We start from the raw sequence: 25,675 nt of genomic DNA, 5'->3' as shown, positions 1-25,675 counted from the left end.
CAAGGTCTCACTTCCAGCGCCACCGCAGAGATCCTCGTTCCCCCCTGCCTGTTGATGTATGCCACTGTGGTCGCATTGTTGGACAGCACACGCACCATCCAACCTCTGACTAAGGGTAGGAATACCTGAAGGGCCCGGCGAACCGCCCTGGTTTCGAGCCTGTTGATGGATTAGGCTTTCTCTGCCACTAGTCATTAACCCTCAGCCGTCCTACATTCGTCGAGACCACCACCCAATCCGGGGGATCCTAATCCACACCCTTCAGTAAGTTGCAACGTGACAGCCACCAAGAGAGACTTCATCCGGGCTGTCGAAGTAGAGGCAAGGGAATGTGGAACTGCTCCAAAACAGGACTCCACCTGAACAACAGCGCACACTAGAATGATCTCAATGTGCGTGAATGCCCAGGGAACCAGCTCCAAAGTGGATGCCATGGAGCCCAGGACTTGGAGATAACCCCATAAGAACATAAGAAAATGCCATACTGGGTCAGCCCACGGGTCCATCAAGCCCAGCATCCTGTTTCCAACAGTGGCCAATCCAGGCCTTAAGAATCTGGCAAGTACCCAAAAACTAAGTATATTCCATGTTACCATTGCTAATGGCAGTGGCTATTCTCTAAATGAACTTAATAGCAGGTAATGGACTTCTCCTCCAAGAACTTATCCAATCCTTTTTTAAACACAGCTATACTAACTGCACTAACCACAACCTCTGGCAACAAATTCCAGAGTTTAATTGTGCGTTGAGTAAAAAAGAACTTTCTCCGATTAGTTTTAAATGTGCTCCATGCTAACTTCATGGAGTGCCCCCTAGTCTTTCTACTATCCAAAAAAGAGTAAATAACCGATTCACATCTACCCGTTCTAGACCTCTCATGATTTTAAACATCTCTATCATATCCCCCCTCAGCCGTCTCTTCTCCAAGCTGAAAAGTCCTAACCTCTTTAGTCTTTCCTCATAGCCCTTCTCTGTACCTTCTCCATCGCAACTATATATTTTTTGAGATGCGGCGACCAGAATTGTACACAGTATTCAAGGTGCGGTCTCACCATGGAGCGATACAGAGGCATTATGACATTTTCTGTTTTATTCACCATTCCCTTTCTAATAATTCCCAACATTCTGTTTGCTTTTTTGACTGCCGCAGCACACTGAACCGATGATTTCAATGTGTTATCCAGTCCACTATGACACCTAGATCTCTTTCTTGGGTTGTAGCACCTAATATGGAACCCAACATTGTGTAATTATAGCATGGGTTATTTTTCCCTATATGCATCACCTTGTACTTATCCACATTAAATTTCATCTGCCATTTGGATGCTCAATTTTCCAGTCTCACAAGGTCTTCCTGCAATTTATCACAATCTGCTTGTGATTAAACTACTCTGAACAATTTTGTGTCATCTGCAAATTTGATTATCTCACTTGTCGTATTTCTTTCCAGATCATTTATAAATATACAAGCCGTTAAGCCCGTTAAAACGGGCTACATCCCTCTGTCTCTCACCTCCCCCTCATTCTCTCTCCCCTACCTCCCTCATTCTCTCTCCCCTACCTCCCTCCCACCCACTCACCCACTCCTCCCCAGCCTCCCTCTCCTCTCACTCAGTCCCTCCCTCCCACTCAGTCTCACTCACTCCCTCCCCTCTCCCTCTCACTCACACTCAGTCCCCACTCCCTCCCTCCCTCTCCCTCAGTCCCACTCACTCCCCCTCAGTCCCCACTCCCTCCCTCCCTCTCCCTCAGTCCCGCTCACTCCCCCTCACTCAGTCCCTCCCCCCTCACTCCCTCCCTTCCCTCACTCAATCCCTCCCCCTCCCTCAATCACTCCCTCCCACTCTCTCTCTTCGTCCCTCCCACTTAGTCCGTCCCTCCCTCCCTCTCTCTCCTCCCTCCCTCGCTACTGGCCGCTGCCGCTACCGCCGCTACCGCTGCCGCCGCCCGCTGCCGCTGCCCGCTGCCGCTACCGCCGCCGCCCGCTACCGCCGCCACTGCCGCCCGCCCCCGCTGCCGCTACCGCCGCCGCCCGCTACCGCCACCGCCCCCCCACCAGCTGCCGCTACCGCCGCCGCTGCCGCCCGCTACCGCCGCCGCTACCGCTGCCCGCTGCCGCTGCTACCACCGCTGCCGCCATGTTTTTTGGTTTTTGACGCTGCCTAAGACTGACGTGCTCGCCCGCACATGCGCAGTAGAGCTGCTCTCTACTGCGCATTTGCGGCACGTCGGTCAAGCGTCGTTTATCTAGTTAGATTGAAAAGTAAGGGTCCCAATACAGATCCCTGAGGCACTCCACTATCCACTCCCTTCCACTGAGAAAATTGCCCATTTAATCCTACTCTCTGTTTCCTGTCTTTTAGCCAGTTTGCAATCCACGAAAGGACATTGCCACCTATCCCATGACTTTTTACTTTTCCTAGAAGCCTCTCATGAGGAACTTTGTCAAACGCCTTCTGAAAATCCAAGTATACTACATCTACCGGTTCACCTTTATCCACATGTTTATTAACTCCTTCAAAAAAGTGAAGCAGATTTGTGAGGCAAGACTTGCCCTGGGTAAAGCCATGCTGACTTTGTTCCATTGAACCATGTCTTTCTATATGTTCTGTGATTTTAATGTTTAGAACACTTTCCACTATTTTTCCTGGCACTGAAGTCAGGCTAACCGGTCTGTAGTTTCCCGGATCGGCCCTGGAGCCCTTTTTAAATATTGGGGTTACATTTGCTACACTTTCTCGGAGTAGCCCTTGTACCTGGGCCTGCAATTTCCAAAGTCAGTCCGAAGCCAGGAAGACCTTGCCCTCCTGCATGTTGAACTGTGCTCCTAGGTACATCAGGCATTGCGTGGGCACCAGCTGATTCTTCTGCAGGTTGATGACCCAACTGAGAGACCTCAACATGCCCATTACCCTCTGGTGGGACCTCTCACAGTCCTTGCAAGACTTGGCTCGGATGAGCCAGTTGTCCAAATACAGATGTACCAAGATCCCTTCTTTGCGCAGAGCCACTGTCACTACTACCATCACCTTGGAAATGTGCGAGATGCCGTAGCCAACCCAAAAGGGAGAGCACGAAATTGAAAATGTTGTCCCAGCACCTTGAACCTTAGGAATCTTTGATGGTCCTGCCGGATTGGGATGTGCAGATATGCCTCTGTCAAATCCAGCGATGCTAGAACCTCCCCCTTGCACACCGCTGCAACTACCATGCAGAGCGTTTCCATATGAAACCTGGGTACCCACAAGCACCAGTTCACCTTCTGCAGGTTGAGGATAGGTCAAAAGGAGACTTCCTTTTTGGGGACCAAAAAGTACACTGAGTACTGACCCTGACCCTGTTCCGCAGGAGGTACCGGGCAAATGGCATTTAAATCGAGAAGCTTCTGAAGGGTCGCCCACACGACCTCTCGCCTACCATATGAAACCACATTTATTTTTTTTTATTTAGGTTTTTTATATACTGGCATTCATGATAAAATCACATCATGCCGGTTTACATTCGAACAAGGTGTGCAAAAAATACAATAACTGAATCTAGTGCAGAGGAGTTGCAGTTACAATGAACAGGGGGAATGGAACTGGGACAAGAGAGAAAGAAGCAGAAGAAGGTTAACATCATAAATTAATAATTATTTACAGCACTGGGGTGGCTACATTCTTTGAATATATAGTTGTGATTCAGGTGTGGTCAGGGAAAGCTTGTTTGAATAGCCAAGTTTTCAATCTTTTCGGAAGGTTGGCAGGCAAGGCTCCTGGCGGAGGTTCGTGGGGATGGAGTTCCAGAGTGAAGGTCCGGCTGTCGAGAAAGCCCGTTCTCTTGAGGTTATATGCCGCGTGAATTTAGTATTGGGTATCTGGAGGGATCCTCTGTAGGCTTCTCTGGTCGGTCTTAGGGAGTTGTGTGGGCTGAGCGGGTGTTGAAGGTCAAGTGATATACGGTGGTGGATGGACTTATATATGATGGTAACGGATTTATAGATGATTCTGAAGTGAATAGGGAGCCAATGGAGATCTTTTAAGATGGGTGAGATGTGGTCTCTTCTTCTAGTATTCGTGAGTATTCTTGCCGCTGCGTTTTGTACCATCTGCAGAGGTTTAGTGTATGAAGATGGGAGTCCTAGAAGGATAGCGTTGCAGTAATCTAACTTTGCGAAGATTATTGCTTGTAGTATTGTTCTAAAGTCATGAAAATGGAAAAGCGGTTTTATCCTTTTCAATACTTGGAGTTTGTGGAAACAGTCCTTTGTAATGCGGCTAACAAATGCTTTCAAATTCATCTTGTTATCAATTATAGCTCCTAAGTCTCTGACTTGAGGGGAGAGAGGAATGTTTGGAGGGGTGCTGGAGTTATTGTTGTTTTCTGGAGAAATTAGCATGAATTCTGTTTTGGTGGAGTTTAAAATGAGGTTTATGCTGGCGAGCAGGTCATTGATTTTTGAGCAGCATGATTCCCAGTATTCGAGAGTTTTGATGAGAGATTCTTTAAGTGGGATCGCTATCTGGATGTCACCAGCGTAGACAAAGTGTTTGAGTTTTAGGTTGGTTAGAAGCTGGCACAGCTGGAGTAGGTAAATATTGAACAGGGTGGGTGAAAGGGAGGATCCCTGTGGGACTCCTACTGGTGCGTCATGGCGGGAAGATTCTTTGTTCTGGATTTTCACTTTGTAGCCTCTATTATTGAGGAACGTTTTGAACCAGGCTAGCGCTGAACCTGTTATTCCAATGGATGAGAGTTGGTTTATGAGGATGGCGTGGTTGACGGTGTCGAAAGCTGCAGAAAGGTCTAACAGAATCAATAGGAATGATTGTCCTTTGTCGAGGTCTAGAATTAGGTAGTCTGTCAGTGAAACAAGGAGGGATTCTGTGCTGGAGGGCTTTGCGGAACCCATATTGGGATGGGAAGCGGAGTTTGTTGTCTTCAATGTATTCAGAGATTTGAATATTAACTAGTTTTTCTATGATCTTGGCTATGAGTCGTAGGTTGGTGATTGGGCGGAAGTTGTTCGGGTCAGCGGGGTCTAAGTTTGGCTTCTTTAGGAGAGGTTTGAGAGAAGCCAGTTTGAGATCGTCTGGGTAAAAGCCTTGAGAAAGAGAGCAGTTGATGATGTCCGCCAGCGTTTGCGATATGGTGTCTGGGATTGTCAAGAGTAGTTTGGAAGGGATGTGGTCTGCAGGATGTGAGCATGGCTTCATTTTCTTCATGATTGATTGGATCTGTGACTCCACAAAGTCATCTCGCACCGGATACAAGAAATCTAGAGCGTTACCATACTTAACCACCTCCAAGACCCAACAGTCCGAGGTAATCCTCTCCCACTCCTCGTAGAAGTTGGATAATCTGCTGCCTACCGCTTCTTGGGGGAGTGGGGGCCCCTGGCCTCATTGCACAGGTTTACTACCGCCTGAGCCCTGGCCGGTGCCGTCTCTGGAAGTCTGCTGGCCTCCAAGGAAGGACTGCTGTCAACCGGAGCCCTGATTGGAACCGGGTGGCAGAACCGGTTTACCGGACCGAAACCTCCGAGAATCCCAAAAACAAGCTCGGGAAGGGAACATCTTGCTACTAGGTTTCCTATCCTCCGGCAACCGATTTCTTTTAGTCTCCCCCAACAGCTTCACCAACTGGTCCAAATTCTCCCCAAAGAGGAGCTTTCCCTTAAAGGGGAGAATACAAAGCTGCGCCTTGGAGGACAAGTCTGCCAACCAGTTCTGCAACCACAAAAGCCTGCGGGCAGTGACGCAGGAAACCACAGCATGTGCCAAAGTCCGCACCAAGTCATACAGAGCATCGGCCACATACGCTACCCCTGCCTCCAGGTGGGCCGCTTGCAAGGGCAAAGAGTCTCCAGATGTCACCTCCGAGGCCATTTGGACCCAACACAGACAGGCCCGTTGCATCATGCTGGCACATACCACCGCACGTAGGCTGAGCGCCGAAACCTCAAACAACTACTTCAACTGAATCTCCAGTTTGCAGACCTGCATGCCTTCAGCGCTGCTGCCCCAGCTTCTGGAACTGTCGTCTTCTTTTGAAACAGCAGCGTCCACTCACGGTATCTTCAGGAGGTACAACATTTCCAGATTCATGGGCTAAAGCTTCGCCATTGCTCTGCCCACCTTCAAACCAGAATCCGGAGAATCCCACTCCTGGGTCACTAACTTCCTGATCTTCTTGGGCAGTGGAAAAGCCATCGTCAGTCCTCAAAGACCATCGAGTACTGGGTTGACCCCCTCACTATCAGAGTCCTACAGGGAGACCTTAACCCTTATTTCCTCCAGCACTTGGGGAATCAAGGGGTGTAATTCCTCGAGCTTGAACAACGGTATCACTTGAGAGTCATCCCCATCCGGAATTGGGAACTCATCTAGGGCTGGGTCATCCATGACGGGGTCTCCCAGGTCGGGGGAAGACTGGGACCCATATCTGTCCCCAGAGGGTGAGAGGAGTCCCCATGCTGGTCAACCGCCGCTGTGTCTGCGCATCCAGAGTGAGGAAGCCCCAGCCTCCGAAGGAGCTCAGGCTGACGCTGAGAAGCCCGCTTGGGACCCCCGCCCACAGGATCTCCGGGTCGCTCTGCAGTCCTCTTGAATCCAGTCCTCTGATTGGCCAGAAAAGCCTAATGCAGGAGAAGCATAAATTCAAGGGAGAAGTCCAGCTGCACCTCCCCTGCCCCCTACAGGGACCCGTGCTGCTGATCTTCTCCAGCTGCACACCCTAGCTCTGTCGGCGACAGCAGGGGTGGGGGGAAATCCCTCCCCTGCAGATCTGAAAACTCCGCGTCCGCAGAGGGAATCGAAGGTCCAGCCGAATGCAGCCCCTGCCGGCCGGAGCGTCCCCTTCCCTAGGGGCCTTCCTGGCCAAAAACGCAAGCAGGACAGAGCGAACGCAAATCCAGCCAGTCCCCTGCCACGCCACATGCGTGGCATGCGGCCATCTTGGATTTTGGCGCCATATGAGCCACCGCGCAGCCACGCAGCAAAAAAAAAAAAATACCCGGTGCCTGCTGCACAAGAAGTCTCAATGGTCCCCAGCCGGCGAACCAAAGCTTCCACAACACGCTGCTTCTGGCCCCAACTGTGCCTCCCACACGGTGGGAAAGCCTGAAAGGGTGAACCCACAGGGGGGGCCAAGGAAACCTCCCCCACTCAGCTGACAAGCGAGAAACTGTCAGGCACACCTGGAGCCCTGAGTTGCTGACCTCCTCACAGCCTGGGTCCTGCACCAGGTTTCAGGACACAGTCCCCACTGCCCTGGCCATCTCGGCTGATTCCGTAGGCTTACCTGAGGCGATAAGAAACCAAGGCTGTTTTGTTTTTTTTAAAACTCAACTTTACCAAACCTCGCTGAAGAGCAGGGCCAGAGGAATGGAGGTACTGCTTTGGAGGCCGAGAGAACCAGAAGCCTCTGGATATCAGGCCCACTGGCAGGCACATGGGCGAAACGCAGTCAGGGGCAACCAACCCCTGGACACCCAGTTCCACTTGAGGGATGGCCTGCGACAGTGCCTAACTCCTCAAGGAGCAACACACTACACTAGCTCAACTAATCTTTTTTTTTTTTAACCTAAATCCTAGACTGCAGGTTAGCATCTCTACCATCTGCTGTAGTCAGAGAGATACTGAGGGCCTGCAGGTGGTACTCTCTCTTATGTAGCAATGTCCAAAGTTTTGTCTCTGACTCCATTTGCTGGTAAGGATGCATAACCCATTGATCTGGAATGATCTGAGTATGTACTGGAAAAACAATCAAGTTAGGTCTAAAAATATAGTTAATTTTTTACTACCAAATGGACATGACAGTGAGCTTTTAAGCTGGATAAGAAAAACACACATATACACACAAACCATATGCCAATGAGTGCTACAGGAGGCAGCATGGGGGGTAGGGAATATGAAAGATACCTCAAAAGTATCAGCACTGCACAAGATGTAAGCAGCTTTCAAAACAAGTAGGGCAAGAATGATATGATGCTGGAGGAGAAAACATTCAGGAGTAGTAAAGAAATATTTCTTCAAGGAAAGTGAGAAGTCTCACAACAGAGGCAGTGAGGGCACAAACAGTATTAAAACTGAAAAATAACACAAAGTATACATATGACCATCATATAAAAGACATTTGATTCCAAAAACAAGTGGATTACATGTTCAGGTCTATCCTTGCCCACGTCTTAGTTTATAATCATTGTTCATGTGTATATTACTTTTTCAGATTTCTTTTTTTTTAATTGCAAATAAAACTTAACTTGAGAGAGCGTGCTTTGAGAGAGAAATTTTGGATTATCATGCCTGTCATCTCAAGACTATGACTGTCATTTCAAGTTAAGTTTTATTTGCAATTTTAAAAAACACTTCTGAAAAAATAATAATATACACCTGACCAATGATTATAAATGAAGACGTGGGCTAGGATAGTCCTGAACATTGATTCCATAAACAAGTGGATTATATCGTCTTTTATATGAAGGTCATATATACACTTTGTATTATTGTTGTGTCTACTGACATTTAGGAGTGTTCGAGGCTGGGTATTCTATTTATATGAAAGAACCTTACGGGTTATTTCATATAAGAAACAATAGAATACCCAGTCTCGAACACTCCTAAAACTGAACATATCTTAAAACTGAAGAAAGCATGGGACAAGCAAAGGATCCTTAGTGCTGTACCTTTGGAAAAAAAGGCTCTCCCCTCTCTTGAGAAGTCCTTTCTGGTATCCCCCTTTGGCATGGTTGACACGGTTTCTGCAGGAAAGTGTTTTGGGCCTGTAGCAGAACCACGGTTCTCCAGTGTACAGGTCGGTATAGTTGCACACAGGACTTTCTCCCTGCAAGCACAGGTTGCACACAGTGGTTTCGGAAGTGCTGCCGGACTGGAACAAGCTTTTGAAGAAGACCCTGTCAGGCTTGCGCTCCCGTAACCTCTGAAGGACACCAACTCCCTCGCTGGGATGGACCAAGGTCACAGATACAGTGACCTTCCCAGGCCACATCAAGGTAAAGTAGGCCGTGTAAAACCCATTCCGGTGGTCCACGACCCTTCCAGTCGCTCCAGCTTTCTGGGAAGGCGAGTGGATCTTCGCCTGCACATAATCCCCACCGTACTGCTTTGGTCTGCCTTGAAAATCGTACATGCGAATCAGGACCTCCAAGGGGTCCCCCACCAGGAAGTGTAAGTGAGAGTTCAGGATCACGAAATGGCTGTGGGCAGGATCGGTGCTGTGTAAAAACAGGGTCGTTCCAGCTGGAGGTAATGGCCACTCTGATGCGGCAAGCAACCATTCTTCTTCGGCTCGCTCTTCTGGGGAAAGGTGCTGGTGTTGGTAGCCACAATAGGAACTTTTGCTGGCTTTGGTCACCTGGTTTAGGAACTGTTGCTCTTCTGTCCTGCTGGATCCGGACGACACGATGTGATTTAACTGGTAAGAGGAAAGAACAACTTTAGAGCTAAATGAACCATATGACAGAACGCTGATGCAGGACAGTCAATTGACCTCTAGCTAAGAAAATTTCCTAATGCAAGGAACATTCCCTGAAATTGCACTCTTATTTACTCTCCAGGAAGCAGAACCTCTGACTTAGTTAGTTCAGCACTCTCATAACCAGATTGGTCCTGGACAAAACTGGCTTTTCTGCAGACTGTGATACCTTTTACCTGAACAAAAGAAATATCGAAAAAGAATGTTGTATGTGAGCTTTAGAGATCACAAGGGTCCTGTCTTCAGATATAGTCTCAAAAGCTTGTTGGCCAGGTACTAACCAGCAAGGTCATGGGGACCTAGGTTCTGACAACAGCCTCACTAGTTTTGGCAACTGTTTAGATTACTACAAAGCTTGGAGGTAAAACCTAGTGAGGGGAAGGGGAAATGGCAGAGTGTTGGATTCATTAAACTGGAAACTTGTATGGCCACTGATCCAGGATAGTACAGAACCAAAGAGGAACAAAACAAAAGCCACCATGGATAAGAAGCAATATCCCAAAAGCAGTCAAGTCTCTATGGCTGGCAGCTGGAATATCTCCTTATCAGCATAGACAGAATAATTGGGCAGACTAAATGAGCCAATGGTGCTTTACTTGCTCTTACCATGTAATAAAAGCCTAACATATCTATTTTGGTTCAACTAAAGTTATCCCAATCTACAAAGCATCCATTTATGTATTCTTTTGAATTTTGACCACATTTCACTGCAGTATGCTGTGTGAAACATCAAGGACATCTACCCCCAGAGTTGGCTCAAAGTAAGCTTCTGTGCAGGCCACAATTATTAGTGCATGGCTTTAGATGAAAGATGCTGTAAGTCCAAATCGTTGCAAGCATTAATAAAGGAAAATTAGTTCTTACCTGATAATTTTCATTCCTGTAGTACCAAGGATCAGTCCAGACTGCTGGGTTTTGCCTCCCTTCCAGCAGATGGAGACAGAGAAAAACTTGTAAGGCACCCCCTCTTAACCTGGTGTGCCACCTGCAGCTCTTCAGTATAAACAGTATCAAAGCAGAAATAAGTCGGAGAATAACAGTGCTGCCAAATTATTTTTTTCACTTGATCTGCAAAGTTCAAATTAACTAGAACATTCTAGAACTAATTAATCCAAAACGTTGGATAAACATGTAGCCTTCTTTTGGTTTCTGCAGTAGAAATAACATCATAGAGCGGACTCTCACGATAAACTCCGTTAAAAAGGGAGGGTGTCTGGACTGATCTGTGGTGCTACAGGAACGAAAATTATCAGGTAAGAACTAATTTTCCTTTCCATGTACGTACCCAGATCAGCCCAGACTGCTGGGATGTACCAAAGCTTCCCTACACAGGGTGGGACGTTGAGAGTCCCACTTGAAGAACACCTCTGCCAAAACTGCCCTTGTCTGGAGCTTGGACGTCCAGATGGTAGTGACGCGCAAAAGTGTGCAGTGTCTTCCACATTGCCGCCCTGCAAATCTCCTGCGGCGACACAGACTGACATTCAGCCCAAGAGGAGGCTTGAGCGCGAAGTGAGTGCGCTTTCAAACCTTCCGGAACCGGTCGGCCCCGACAAATGTAAGCCAACGAAATAGCCTCTTTCAGCCATTGAGCTATAGTCGCCCTGGATACTTGTTTACCTTTCTTAGGGCCATTCCATAATACAAACAAATGAACTGAAACACAGAAAGAATTTGTGACCTCCAAATACCGCAGAAGAACCCTCTGTACGTCTAGACGCTTCAATTCCCTCGAATGTGGAGCATCCATATCCAAGTGCGAGAAAGTCGGAAGTTCCACAGACTGATTAAGATGGAACGCAGAAATCACCTTTGGCAAAAAGGACGAAAAACGGTCCTAAGCGATACTTCCGAGTTCGTAAAGTGCAAGAATAGCTCCCGACAAGAAAGAGCTTGTAGTTCTGACACCTTATGAGCCGAGCAAATAGCCACCAAAAACACCGTCTTGAGGGTGAGATCCTTTAACATAGCTCTTTAAGGGGCTCAAAGGGAGCATCACACAAGGCTCTAAGTACCAGATTCAGGCTCCAAGAAGGACAGATGGAACGGATTGGAGGATTCAAAGTGTTTTGCCCACCTAAGGAAATGTACCACATCAGGATGGGACGCAAGGGAACTGCCGTCGAACTTGCCTAGGCGTCATCCCAACGCAGCCACCTGGACACGAAGGGAATTAAAAGACAATCCTTTAGCTAGGTCTTTCTGCAAAAAAGCCAAAATCTGCGGCACAGACGAACGGCACCATAACTCAAATACCTTCCATACCCTGACATACGACAATGAGGTACATGTCTTACGTGCCTGCAGGAGGGTAGAGATAACATCCTCCTGGGAAACTTTCTTCCTCAATCGCCTATGCTCAAAAGCCATGCCGCTAGACAAAAGCGATCCACCTGATCGAAAAATATAGGGCCTTGACGTAGCAAGTGGGTAAGAGGACCCAGTTGGAGAGGACCTTTGACTGCCAGATTGACCAGATCCGTGAACCACGGGCACCGGGGCCATTCTGGAGCCACTAGTATCACCTTCCCTGGGTGAATCTCTATGCGGCGTAAAACCTTGCCGACCAGAGACCACGGAGGCAAGACAGAGTAGAATCCTGGACGGCCACGGAAGAACCACGGTGTCGACCCCTTCGGCTCCGTGTTGCCATCTGCGACTGAAGAAGCGGATGGCCTTGGAGTTCCTTTGCGTTGCCATCAGATCCAGATGGGGGATCCCCTACCTGCGAATGATTAGGGCCATCGCCTCCTCGGATAGCTCCCACTCTCCGGGATTGATCCGTTGTCAACTCAAGTAATCCGCCTGCACATTGTCCATGCCTGCGATGTGCGATGCTGCCAGGATGGTGATATGCTTCTCTGCCCAGACCATGAGCTGTGCCACCTCCGCGGCTACCATCGACTTCTGGTGCCGCCCTGACGGTTGATGTAGGCCACTGTTGTTGCATTGTCGGACAAAACCCGTACTGCTCGATTGTGTACCAGTGGCAGAAACAGTTGGAGCGCTAGCCGGACTGCCTTCATCTCCAGATGATTGATGGACCATTGCGACTCCTTTGTCGACCAGGTTCCTTGGGCCGCCTGCATGTTAGGCAGACCGCTCCCCAACCTGACAGGCTGGCATCCGTGGTGACCACTATCCACTGAGGAACCTCGAGATCCACTCTGCGAGACAAGTGCCCTGGGATCAGCCACCAGCCAAGACTGGATCTCGCTCATTCTGTGAGCAGCAATGGGATCTGAAACTGTTCCAACTTCGGATCCCATCGAGAAAGCAATGCTCTCTGTAATGGTCTCATATGAGCAAACGCCCAGGGGACTAACTCCAGAGTGAATGCCATGGAACCAAGGACCTGCAAGTAATCCCAAACCGTGGGTATCGGCAGCGATAACAGGCGTTCGAGTTGTTGCCTCAACTTGGTGCTCCTGTCCTCTTGAAGAAAAATCTTCCCCAATCGGGTATTGAATCGAGCTCCCAAGAAGTCCAGCACCTGGGATAGGCAAAGGTTGCTCTTTGCCTGATTGACTACCCATCCCAGCGACTCCAGGAGCCCCACGACTCTCCAAACCACTGCCTCGCACTGCTCTATCGATTTTGCCCTGATGAGCCAGTCGTCCAGATACGGGTGAACTAGCATGCCCTCCCTCCGAAGGGCTGCAGTGACTACCACCATCATCCTGGTGAAAGTACGAGGGGCTGTCGTGAGGCTGAACGGCAGCTCACAAAACTGTAAATAATCGCCTAGAATCTTGAATCAAAGAAGAAACCTCTGATGATCCTGGCAAATGGCTATATGCAAATACGCCTCGGTCAAGTTTAGTGACGCCAGAAACTCTCTGGTGCGGACCGCCGCAATGTCGGACCGTAGAGTCTCCATCCGGAAATGTGGGAGCTTGAGGGCTCTGTTTACCTTTTTGAGGTCGAGAATCGTGCGGAATTATCCCTCCTTCTTGGGGACAATGAAGTATATGGCATAACGCCCCGTCGCCCACTCCTCCTGAGGTACGGGAACAATGGCCCCCAAACTTAGGAGATGGTCGAGGGTCTGGTGCACGAATGATGCCTTTCGAGAACCGCATGGGGACACTAGAAAGAGGTTGCGGATGGGACGAGCAAATTCCAATGCATAACCTTGCCTTATAACCTCGAGAACCCACTGGTCTGTCATTATCTTGACCCATTTCTCATAAAATCCGGACAGCCATCCTCCCACTCTGGGAACCGAGGAATGGGCTGAACACATCTCATTGTGTGGATTTAGCTCCAAGAGGGACTGGCCCCGTCCCTCCCGGGTCGACATCCCCGAAAGGAATGAACCCAGGGCTGGGGCATGCCAGCGGGCTGTTGCTGAGTCGCCCGGGGTCCTGTTTTGCCGGAATCATCTCTGGCCACAAAACTGAGCTCTGGTCAAAGAAAACCTCTGGAGGACCTCAGTCTGTCTTCCAGCAGCCAGTGAACCTTATTCTCGCCCAGCAACTTAATCAACTGCTCCAGATCATCTCCAAAGAGGAACTTACCCTTGAAGGGCAAGGAACTCAACTGGGCCTTAGAAGAGACATCAGCAGACCAGTTGCGCAGCCAAAGAAGCCTTCTGGCGGAGATGTCGATGCCATGGTTCTGGCCCTAGTATTCCAGCTATCGCCCCATTTCTAATCTGCCATTCATAGCAAAAATAATGGAGAAAATAATCAATACCCAACTTACCGAATTCCATGAAGAACACAACACCCTCCACCCGGCTCAATTCGGTTTTCGTAAAGCCCGAAATACTGAATGTCTCCTTCTTACTCTCAATGACATTATACTCAAGGGATTAGACCACCGTCACTCATACATACTTGCCCTCCTTGACATTTCCGCAGCCTTTGACACCGTCAATCACACCATACTCCTCACCGGTCTTTCTGAGATTGGTGTCACAGGTACAGCACTACAATGGTTCTCCTCTTATCTCAACAATAGAAACTACACATGTTAAAATAGACAACTATGAATCATCCCACTCACCCAGGGCGTCCCTCAGGGCTCTTCCCTCTCATCCACACTCTTCAACATTTACCTCCTTCCCCTCTGCTACCTCCTCCCTTTTCATGTATGCTGACGACGTTCAAATCCTCATCCCTTTTCAAGGATCCCTCCCCAAAACACAATTCTGGGACTCTTGCCTTACCTCAATCAACACCCTGCTTTCTAACCTACATCTTGCCTTAAATGTAACTAAAACGGAGCTCCTTTCAATCTCCAAACCTTCAGCTAGCACACTCCCAGACTTATGTAATTCCTCCCCTCCCCCCGACACAGTCACCAACAATGTGAGAGATCTGGGTGTCTCTCTTGATCGACATCTAAATTTCAAATCTCACATCCACAATACCATAAAAACAGGTTTTTTCAAATTGCACATCCTAAAGAAAATTAGACCCCTCTTATATACCCAAGATTTCTGCACAGTCCTACAGGCAACTATCTTATCTAAACTCGACTATTGCAACTCCTTACTTCTAGGCCTCCCTCTCTCCACAATTAAAACCCCTCCAACTATTACAAAATGCCAGAATTCTCACTAACACACGTAAATCCGATCACATTACCCCTAACCTAAAAGACCTCTACTGGTTACCCATTGCCTCCCGCATAAAATACAAAACACTCACCATTCTCCACAAGCTATTGTACATTCACAATCATACCTGGCTCGATAATGCACCACACTTCTGATCATCCACCCGCCCCTCCAGATCCAACCTTGCTGGAACTCTACACACCCCCACCCTAAAAACTGCACACCACACTTCCACCAGAGAAAGAGCTTTCTCTATTGCTGGCCCTTCCCTTTGGAACCCATGCCCACTGCTCTCCACCTAGAACTGAGTCTTTGTAAATTTAAAAAAGGCTCAAAACATGGCTCTTTACATTGGCATATCCAGAAGTTGACCAAACTTAACGTATAAAATTTTCACCTTACCCACCCTCCCTCTCCCTCCCCCCTGCTTCCTCTCTCTTTCCACTCCTTGCCCCTAGCAAAGTCTTTAAATAAAGACATATAATTTCCCCCCCTTACCCTCCTCCTCACCCTTTCCCTTCCTCCCCCACCCCTCCCAGTCCCTGCCATCAATGATCTATTTTTCATCTAATTTGTATATATATCCCTCTAGTTAATTCATATGCTTTGAATGTTCGAGTGTTCCTATTCATCTCTTCTCTTTCACTCTCTTTCCTACTGCTGTCTTCGCTCCTCTTTCTCTCGCTGCTCCCCCTCCCCCACCCTGTTTATTGTATTTTCTCTCTTTTGTTAATCAGTTGCAATGTAAACCGGCATGATGTTCTGACGAATGTCAGTATATAGGGCATCTGCCCCATATGCCACCACCGCTTCCAGGCGCTCAGCCTGAGCCACTTCCTGAGGTGGGAGGTCCTAGGAAGTTAACAGCTGTTGTACCCAATGTAAACCAGCCCAGAGCATGAAGCTACTGCAGACCACCGCCCAAATGCCTAGGTTGGAAACCTCAAAATTTCTCTTTAGGAGAACCTCCAGATTTCTATCCTGGAGATCCTTCAAAGCCGCAGCCCCCGCAACTGGGATCATAGTCCTCTTTGTGACCGACACCAAAGCGTCCATCTTGGGAGACCTGAGGAGCTCCAAAACCTCCCCAAGTAACGGATATAACTTCTCCATTGCCCACCCCACTCTGAGGCCGGCATCGGAACATCCCACTCCCGAGCCATCAATTGTTGGAGCATGGGATGAAGAGGAAAGGTCCGGGAGGGACCTCGTAATCCAGCCAAAACCAGGTCCACCAAACCTGGAGGAAGTGCCTCTTGAGGGAGGTCCACTCCGAGCTCCGCCAAGACCCATGGAATGAGTGGATCCAATTCCTCTTTGTGAAACAGGTGGACCACCTTAGGATCATCGCCTTCCAGAGGAGCCGTCTTCCCAAGGTCTTCATCAAGGTACCCCTCCGGGAGGGGGTGGAGGAGTCAAAGACACATCCACCGAGCCCTCTCCAACGGGGTTGGACGTGGAGGCTGCAATCCCTGTTATAAACCTGCTAGGGAGTTAACAATATGTTATGGTTCTGCTCCTCCACAGGGGAGGAGCTAGCAATCTGTTAGGGTTTGCTCCCCCAGAGGGGAGGAGTTAGCAATCTGTAGGGTTTAGATTGCGAAACTAGCAATCTGTATGAGTGAACTTCCCAGGAAGGAGGAGTTAGCAATCTGTTAAAGGTCTGCTCCTCCAGAGGGAGCAGTAGCACTCTGTTATAATCTCCGTGCTGAGTTGCAATATGTTATGGTTCTGATGTCTTATGGACGGAGACATAGATGAGAGCTAGCACTCTGTTATGCTCATCTCCTGAAGTGGGAAGAGTGAGCACACTGTAGTAAATAGGTGAATCCTTGGGCCAATGGCAGATGACAGCGCCCCCAGGAGGATATCCTGAGAGGGACCACGGGCTAGGCTTGAGTATGGCAACAGACACAGATAGTTCTTTTATTAGACAGGTTAGTAGAACCACCAGAGGTGGCAGTAGTGAGCTGGTATGCCCGGCAGGGCTGAAGTCCCTCAGATACTGGAACTGCGATCCCAGGGTTGCTGAGCTGTAGGAAGACTATAGATAGTGAGTAGACAGGGTATGCTGTATACATATCCAATAGTAGATGACAATCTCACATAGAATCTTAAAGAGGCTCAGTAGCTGGAAAGAGTTAGGCCCTCGAGAAGCGAGTACCTGGTTCCAGGGACAGCTCTGAGAGAGCGATGGCAACTCACGATTGTCTGTATCTGTAATAGCTTCCAGGCAGTAAAGAATCTTCAGAGTCTTCAGGAACATAGGCCCTCGAGGAGCGAGTACCCCTAGTAAGTCCAAGGAGGCAGAGTAGCGTAGACGAATCCTTGCTAACTCGAATAGTAAGCACAAGTGAAGACCTTTTATGATGGAAGCGGATGACGTCAAATACATGCCCCTGTGGTTTGCGCCCTTGCTGGTACATACTTTGGAACATGGCGGATCCGCAGCGTCAAGCCAGTCCGGGGACGCAGGGGAGAAGCGGCATGGAGACGCCGCGGCAGCAAGCCGTCCATCAGGCCCGAAGAGAGTCGACATAGAGGTAGAGAGGGTGGAGCAAGGGCGAAGAGCAGGCCTGAACGCAAAAGTCCCATGCAGAGAGGAGTTCCTAATCTTCGTTACTCGCAAAGCCCCCTGGGGGTCTTGAGACCTCGGCACCTTACTGGGGAGACACTCAGGCCGTTCCTGCACCGCCGTCCTTCTTTGTTGAGCTTGCGTGGCCATAAACGCCTTGTGCATAAGTAGGACAAAATCTAGCGAAAAGTCCTTTGCAACCGTGCCCCCCCCCCCCCCCCGCGGGAGATTATCGTGGTCACCTCCCAATTCCTCCTTCGGCCGGTCCTGCGGGTACCCCTGGACTTCCGGGGGTTGGAGAAAGCGCAGGAGGGAGCTCCCCTCCCCCTAAGGCTCTAACTTCTGCCGCGGCAAAAGTTTCCAAGATGGCCGCAGTTCCCATGCTCAGCAGGAATGGATCAGCCTGACTGCCCCGATCAGCCTGCCTCTTCCTAGACACTGGCAGCAAGACTGACGTGCCTTCCTCGCTGGGAAGGCACCTGAGACATAGGCGTGTGCGGGAGAGCCGAGCATCGGACTCCCCGCAGGCCATACAACATGAAGGACGAGGCATCACGGGGGGGGGGGGGGGGTTTGACACGCCAAGAAGAAGAAAAAATAGCACGAGCCTCGCAGCTGCCGCCGATAGCGTGTGCCTCGCCAGCCGAGCACTCCCATGGGCAACGCTGCACTTAGCCCTGGTGAAAAGCTGAGTCCACAAAAGAAGGCTATTTTTTTAATGCGTCTTTTTCTTCATAGATGACCGGGACTGAAGGAGGAGGGATCGGACCACCAGTATCATCCCTGAAGCCTTACCGTATGGGAGCCACATGGGATCACCAACCCCAGCTCCAAAACTGCCTGCTACCAGGGGGGATAGTCTCCCTGAGACCTGCCAACCCCCTGGGAAGCTGAGCGTTTGCTATCTCTTGATCTGCAGATTCCTTTTCTTTCTTATTTTTTTTTAAAGAACTTTATGCTGACACTAAAGCACTGTTAAACTATCCTCACTTGCTTTTTTTTTTTTAAGGTAAGCCTACACCTTAACTAAAAGTGCAGACCGCAGGTTTTGCACCACCTCCATCTGCTGGAGCCTGAAAAATACTGAAGAGCTGCAGGTGGCACACCAGGTTAAGAGGGGGTGCCTTACAAGTTTTTCTCTGTCTCCATCTGCTGGAAGGGAGGCAAAACCCAGTAATCTGGACTGATCCGGGTACGCACAGGGAAAGCAATTTATTTATTTATTTAAAATATATATATTCTGCCTTATCTTCAATTCTAAGTGGGTCTCAAGCTCTGCATATCCATAAATGAAACATAAAATAGTCAATAAAATAGGAAATTAAAAGAAAGACAAAGCAACCATCATCACCTGATGAGAAGCCTATGATAACAATAAAAACATTTTACTTATTAAATATATCAAATGAAGCACTAGAAGTAAAGGTGGAAAAAAGAAAATCTTCCCATAACCAACAGATTGTACCATACACTCAGCCACACACGACACGCTTATCATTCTAGTGGGGCTTTTAGGCAAAAGTCTTCAGTATAGTACTGTGGGGAGTTGCAGAAGAGGGAGAGCCTGTGAGTTGGTAAGACTTCCTTCAGAGACCAATGCATGCTTAAAACTCAGAAGCCAGGAACTCACCTCAATTTGATGAATGTTATGCACTAGCACCAAGACAGCCAGCACCACCAGGATCAAAAAGCAAAATGGGTATGGGCAGAAGCGGGAGCACATTATCCGTTCAATGCATTCTTAGCCATGCCAGCTTGCAGGCTGCCCGTTGCCAGGATAAAGACCAACGTCATGGCTCCTCAAGATGGAAGAACGCATTCCCAGGAAACTGGACTTCGCTGATCTTTGTTCTGTACACATAAAATACATTTACAGGCGTTTATGTAACATTTAATCACTGTAGCACAGATAATTACTATTCAACCACTTCAGTTCTTAGCTCATGGTTCTTTTTACACCATGGAAGTTTACAATCTAAAACAAAAGGCTAGGATTTTTTTTTTTTTTTTAAGCAGGTTTAGTTCTTCTGCTTTGGCAATGGTTAGAATGTAACCATAGCGCCAGTGGAAGTCAGGGGGAGTACGTTAACGCCCATCTTACAGCCAAAAAAGCCAAGAAGGGACTGCATGCAGCTCATGGCTCAAACCCTACTCTTGGATCTTAGCTAAAAGGCTGAGAAGTGATCATGAAGGCAGAACATAAGAACATGCCTTACTGGGTCAGACCAAGGGTCCATCAAGCCCAGCATCCTGTCTCCAACAGTGGCCAATCCAAATCACATGTACCTGGCAAGTACCCAAACATTAAGCTACTATTGCTTATTAATTAACAGCAGTTTATATGGATTTTTACTCTGCTAGCATATTAAGCTTTTTCCTCACCTGGCTTATTCAGGGGGCTCACCAAATTTTGATTCCCAACAGCAAAAGATGGTTTAGTAGCCCAACTGGCCAGCATTATGCAGGACTTAGAACAAGGGCCACATACTCAGATAAGCAGGGGAAGGTACAAATTAGGTATAAAAACAATTATGGGCAACTGGGCAGAAAAATGAGAACAACGTCAAGGCCAAAAAGAGTGTTTTTGCTTCATCTTGTTTTTAAAAATCACATCTCAAATATACAAAACTGCTCTCTTGAAGTCATAGTTTATTCAAACCTGATGTCAGGAACCAAAGGCTTTAAAAACCTGCAACCCCAGAACACAGGATTTCAGGATTAGCCACAAGACTACCTCATCTCAGACCACTTCAGTAGCAACCAGTCTGCTGGGCAGAGGTGGTCCACACTCCTGGTAGCTCCAGTTGGACTGACCAGCCTTGGGTGTGTCCTTAGATTTAAGGCTGGATACAAAGAGCCCTTGCCTGATACACTTTTGCTGGTCCAAACAGCCCTCATTCCTGTTTCCCCCAGACACATCAGCACGCCGACACCCTCGATATCCTCTGGAAATATACCAAATCCCGGCCACAACCTGCACCCTCGGGTTCAGCACACAGGGAGTGAACATTGTGTTGGGCGAAAACCCTGCCTGGGGCAGCTGGCATGGTGGGGGCTGCACTGCTTGATGCAGCCTCCATCCTTACCCTGCTGCTGACTCAGACCCCTGGTCTCCTCTGGGAATGCGCTTGATACTTGGGATACACTGACATAATACCAGAGCTTTTTTTACATGAGCACCATAAAAGCAGAGCCCATTTTACTTAGCCCCATTGCAGAGGGAGTGGCTGAGTACCTGGGGAAGCAGTGGGATATCCCCCACCAGAGATTAATAACAGCAGCTCAGACAAACATCATTCTGGGAAGGTTTACAGCAGACCATGCCTGGAGACAGGGTGATTAAAAACGAGTAACGGAATTTGTTCAAGGTACCCAATGATTCATTGAAAAAAAAAAAAAAAAAAACAAAACACAATTTAAGTGAGAATTGATATGAACTCTTGCCTTATTGGGAAAGCAGGGGCTGTGGGAGACTTGCAGATGCTCAATCAAGCAGGAAAAGTAGGAGCAGAAAGAAGAACCAGAGCAGCAGCAGGTTACGTGATTCGAAGTCTGCCTAGAGCGCCTCAGAGCACACTCGGATCCTGGCTGCATTTTTGCGGTGGGTGCTCCGGTGCCAGCATCCCGATGTGGCCTGCAAGAGGACCCAAAAGAAGGAATAGGCAGAATGAGGAGCACAAACAGGATGAGGTAGGGGGAAGCTACCTGTTACCGGCCATTCATCATTAGGGGGAAAAAAAAAAAAAAAAAAAAAAGTTGTTGCGCTGAGCCAGGCCCTGGGAAGAAGAAAGAGCTGCTTTGTAGGCAGGTCTGTCAGACCATTGTGAAACCGCTTCCGGCTTCCTCTCAACTTAGGAGGGAGGAGGGGGCCGGAAATGACGTCAGGGCTGTACTAGCAGCCCATGCTTTTTCTGTGGAGAAATTGCCGAGAGCGAGTCACGCTGCCGCTCTCAGTTCAGACGAAGTGGGGCAGCCTCAGTGAAGACTCAGCGCCCTCCTTGCTGAGGGAGGGGATCCCCAGAGGACCTAGGAGAGAGGCAGGCCCGTTTTTAGGCATGGGCAATTATCTAAGGCGCCGAATTTTGAAAGTGCCAAATACCCAGCCCCAAAAGAGAGTGCCACTGTAGCCAGGAGGAGCCTGCTCCAGCAACAGAGGTCACAGGGGTGCTGCTAGGGCACTCCGGGAGTGGTGGAGGGTAAAAAAGACTTCCCACTGTGTTCTGAGCTCCCAAGTGCACCCTCTCACTCTTCAATCATGCCCATGGGCGCAAAACTCTGAAATCTGAGGAGGTGGAGAAGGGAGTAGGGGAAAGACTTTAAGCTGGGAGTGTCAGGTTAGCTTTCCCTGAGCCACAGCCCAAAGTGTCAGCCTTAAGGAGGAATCAGTCTCCCCGAGTGCTCTGACAGAGTCATCTGAGACCCCGTGCTGACAGAAGCCAGCCTGCGAGGATCAGTACGAAGGGGGCGGAGGCGGAAGAGAAAAAAAAAAAAAAGCAGCCCTGCCAGCGTGTCTTTCTGTGTTTCGTCCAAAAAGTCTCAGCAATAGAAAAAACCTGCTGCTGCCATTGTTTTCTCCCTGCTCAGGTCTTCCCTGAGGAGATAAGAGCAGAGGTGGTGAGTGGGGGGTGTACACCTGTCCTGGCTTTTTCCTGTAAATCAGCCATCCCTTTCAGGGACCCCCTAAGGTCACCTTTTATGACAGGGCAGTTCTATCCCCTCTTCCCAGTCCTAGCATCTTCCCCTAAATAAGCTATAATGAGAAGGAGGAAGTTTGGGGTTCTCGTCCCAGGCGCTGGTGGGCAGCAGCCGTCCCTTTGAGGAGAGACTATTGTCACTGGCAGTCTTCTATGACTGCAGTCAAAGCCTGCCACAGTAAAAGAAGAATCAGTGGTAGTCCTGAGGGCAATTCACAGCAGCAGCGCACTGCAGGTGGGGGAAGAGCCCGGCGGGATTGGAGTGAGGCATGGGGTGCTTTCAAACTACTCCCACTGCAAAGGCTCTGAAGTCCCCAGAGCTCGCATGGAGACGCCAGTAGATGTCATCTTGAGTGCCACATAGAACAAGGGGGGGGGGGGTGGGGGTATATAACATAAGAAAGTAATTGCCATGCTGGATTCATCAAGCCCAGCATCCTGCCTCCGACAGTGGCCAGTCCAGGTCACAAGTACTCAGCTCATCCCAAATAAATGATCTATTTCATTCCCTGGGATAAGTGATGGACTTCCCAAATCTGCCTGGCTGATAAATGTTTATGGACTTTTCCTTCAGGAACTTGCCCAAACCCTATCTTGAACTCCATATCCTCTGGCAACAGATTTCAGAGCTTTATAATGCAGAGTGAAAAAAACCCCTACTTACTATGATGTTTAAATCTGCCACCTACCAGTTATATGGCAGTGTGTCCCCTAGTCCTAGTGTTGCTTGAAAAGGTAAATAACCATTCCCTGTTTACCTGTTCCATATCCCCTCTATTGTCTCTTCTCCAAGTTAAAAGAGCCCTAATCTATTTGGTGCATTACTACTGAAGAGCAGCATCACCTCAGAACAACTCCAGAGGAAATGGGAGACCACATCGACTCAAGGCTGTTGTTGTAGTATAAAAAGGAATCTAAAGACTCAAAAATTGCTGGGTGGTATTGACTTAACAGAAGAGCTCCACTTCTCCACCCCCACCCCCCCAAATTGTACATTCTCTCTCAATAGTGGGAGAAAATGCGTAACAATTTGGAAACCCACCTAGAACCCTTGTCTTCCTGAAGCAGGGAAATCTCTCACGTCCTCAGGATGCTACATTGAAATTAAATTAAAAATAAAACCAATACAATCTCCTGCAGCTGATCCCCTTGGATCCTGTCGTACCTTCCCCGATGGAGGGGTAGAGCAACCTACACACACTGCTAGCCACCACTTCCACCAGGATAGGAAAATTGGTTCTTACCTGCTAATTTTCGTTCCTGTAGTACCACAGATCAGTCCAGATGCCTGGGGTTTTGCCTCTCTTCTAGCAGATGGAGACAGAGAAAGTTTTGCTGACACTGGTATATAACCTGCTGTGCCACCTGCAGTCCCTCAGTATTGACCTGTACCCAAGCCAAGATGCCACCAAATATAAACCAACACATCCCCTATAACATGTCTCCCTGAAGAGCAGTAGAATGTGGAACCACATAACAGGGACGATCCCCTTCAACCATTAAAATAGGAGAAAACAAACTAAACCTGTGCCATTCTTCAGACTATTTACAGTAACAGATCAAGCGGGCTTTCCAATTTTTTTACCCCAAATGGATAATGGACTAGGGGGCATTCCATGAAGTTAGCAAGTAGCACATTTAAGACTAATTGGAGAAAATTCTTTTTCACTCAACGCACAATTAAGCTCTGGAATTTGTTGCCAGAGGATGTGGTTAGTGCAGTTAGTGTAGCTGGGTTCAAAAAGGTTTGGAGAAGTTCTTGGAGGAGAAGTCCATTAACTGCTATTAATCAAGTTTACTTAGGGAATAGCCACTGCTATTAATTGCATCAGTAGCATGGGATCTTCTTAGTGTTTGGGTACTTGCCAGGTTCTTGTGGCCTGGTTTGGCCTCTGTTGGAAACAGGATGCTGGGCTTGATGGACCCTTGGTCTGACCCAGCATGGCAATTTCTTATGTTCTTATAATGTCTGGAGAAAGTGTGCAAAGACATTCAAGTAGTCGCCCTGCAAATCTCTTGCGGTGACACTTGCTGACATTCGGCCCAGGTTGCCACCTGTAACCAATTAGAGTGAGCTCTCAATCCCTCAGGGACCCTGACATAAATATGCCGAACCTAACTTTAAAGTCTTATGTCCTTTCATTCGTGCCACTGCATAAAACAAGGAGATGATCAGACAGACAAAAACTATTTGTGGCACTCAGATAAACGCAGCAACATTGGTTTCACATCCACAAGCTGCAACTCTCTCGCAAGAGGTGCCTTTGCATCCAATGTCGGAAAAGCTGGGAGATCCACTGACTGATGAAAAGACGATACCACTTTTGGAAGAAAAGAAGGGACTGTAGGATTTCAGCATGATATATTGCAGTTCAAAAATTCTCCAAGCGGAACAAAATGCCACCAAGAAAAAGACCTTCAAGGTAAGATCCTTCACAGTTGCCCTTCAAATCGGCTCAAACAAAGCTGAGCACAACCCTCTGACTCCAGGGAAAGCACAACTTCCACACCTGATGTTGCAAATGCTTTGCTCCTCGGAAAAAAATGTACCACATCAGGATGAGCAGCTAAGGCCACTCCCTGGACCTTGCCCCTAGGGCATCCCAATGCCACCACTTGACCTCTGAAGTAATTAAAAGTCAACCCCTTCACGATTGACGCTCGAGTAGGGTCTGAAAATATGGGTCCCTGGCACAATAGGTTGGGCAGATGAATGAGCCGCAGTGGCCCATATACCGCGAGATTGATCAAAATCTGCAAACCAGGGACGTTGTGGCCACTCGAATCACTTCCCCCGGCTGAATTTCTATTCTCCGGAGAACCTTGCCCACTAGTGGGCCACAGCGGAAAGACATACAGGAAAAATCCTGTCTGCCATGGGAATACTAATGCATCGACCTCCTCTGTTCCATGATCTCTTCTGTGACTGAAGAGCCACGGAGCTTTGGCCTTTGCTTGAACTGCCATCAGGTCCATACTGGGGTCGCCTCACTTGCGACAGATAAGCCACATTGCTTCTTCCGACAACTCCCACTCCCCGGGATCTAGTTGACGACGACTAAGAAAATCTGCTTGAATATTGTTGATCCTAGCTATGTGAGAAGTAGCCAACGCCTCCAAATTCAGCTCCACCCAGTGAATCAATTCTTGGGTCTCCCGAGCCATTGCCAGGCTATTGGCTCCTCCTGCCAGTTGATGTAACCCACTGTGGATGCTCTGTTTGACAAATTCCTCACCGGCTGTCTATGCAAAGGAGGAATAAAGGCATTCAACGCAAGGCGCACCTCCCTCGTCTTCAACCAATTGATAGACTTTGACACCTCCTCCAGTGTCCACCAGCCCTGCGCCAATTGAGTCTGACACACC

The 25,675-nt window shown here is 48.6% G+C and overlaps 1 protein-coding gene across 3 annotated transcripts in view; it reads right to left on the bottom strand.

Moving 5' to 3' along the window:
* Positions 1 to 25,675, bottom strand: part of LOC115084011 (NXPE family member 3-like) — a 55,168-nt gene that overhangs the window by 13,903 nt on the left and 15,590 nt on the right. For all 3 annotated transcript variants that reach the window (XM_029588260.1, XM_029588262.1, XM_029588261.1), the window contains 2 exons: positions 19,246 to 19,466; positions 8,666 to 9,414 (listed from right to left, as the gene is read on the bottom strand). In XM_029588260.1, the coding sequence (XP_029444120.1) occupies positions 8,666 to 9,414; positions 19,246 to 19,338 (842 nt within the window). In that variant the 5' untranslated portion in view covers positions 19,339 to 19,466. The remainder of the gene's footprint in view (positions 1 to 8,665; positions 9,415 to 19,245; positions 19,467 to 25,675) is intronic.

The sequence above is a fragment of the Rhinatrema bivittatum genome, chromosome 2, assembly GCF_901001135.1.
Source record: "Rhinatrema bivittatum chromosome 2, aRhiBiv1.1, whole genome shotgun sequence".
NCBI classification, from domain to species: domain Eukaryota; kingdom Metazoa; phylum Chordata; class Amphibia; order Gymnophiona; family Rhinatrematidae; genus Rhinatrema; species Rhinatrema bivittatum.
Note: the sequence above shows the minus strand (reverse complement) of the source record. Positions and strands in the feature narration are given on the sequence as shown.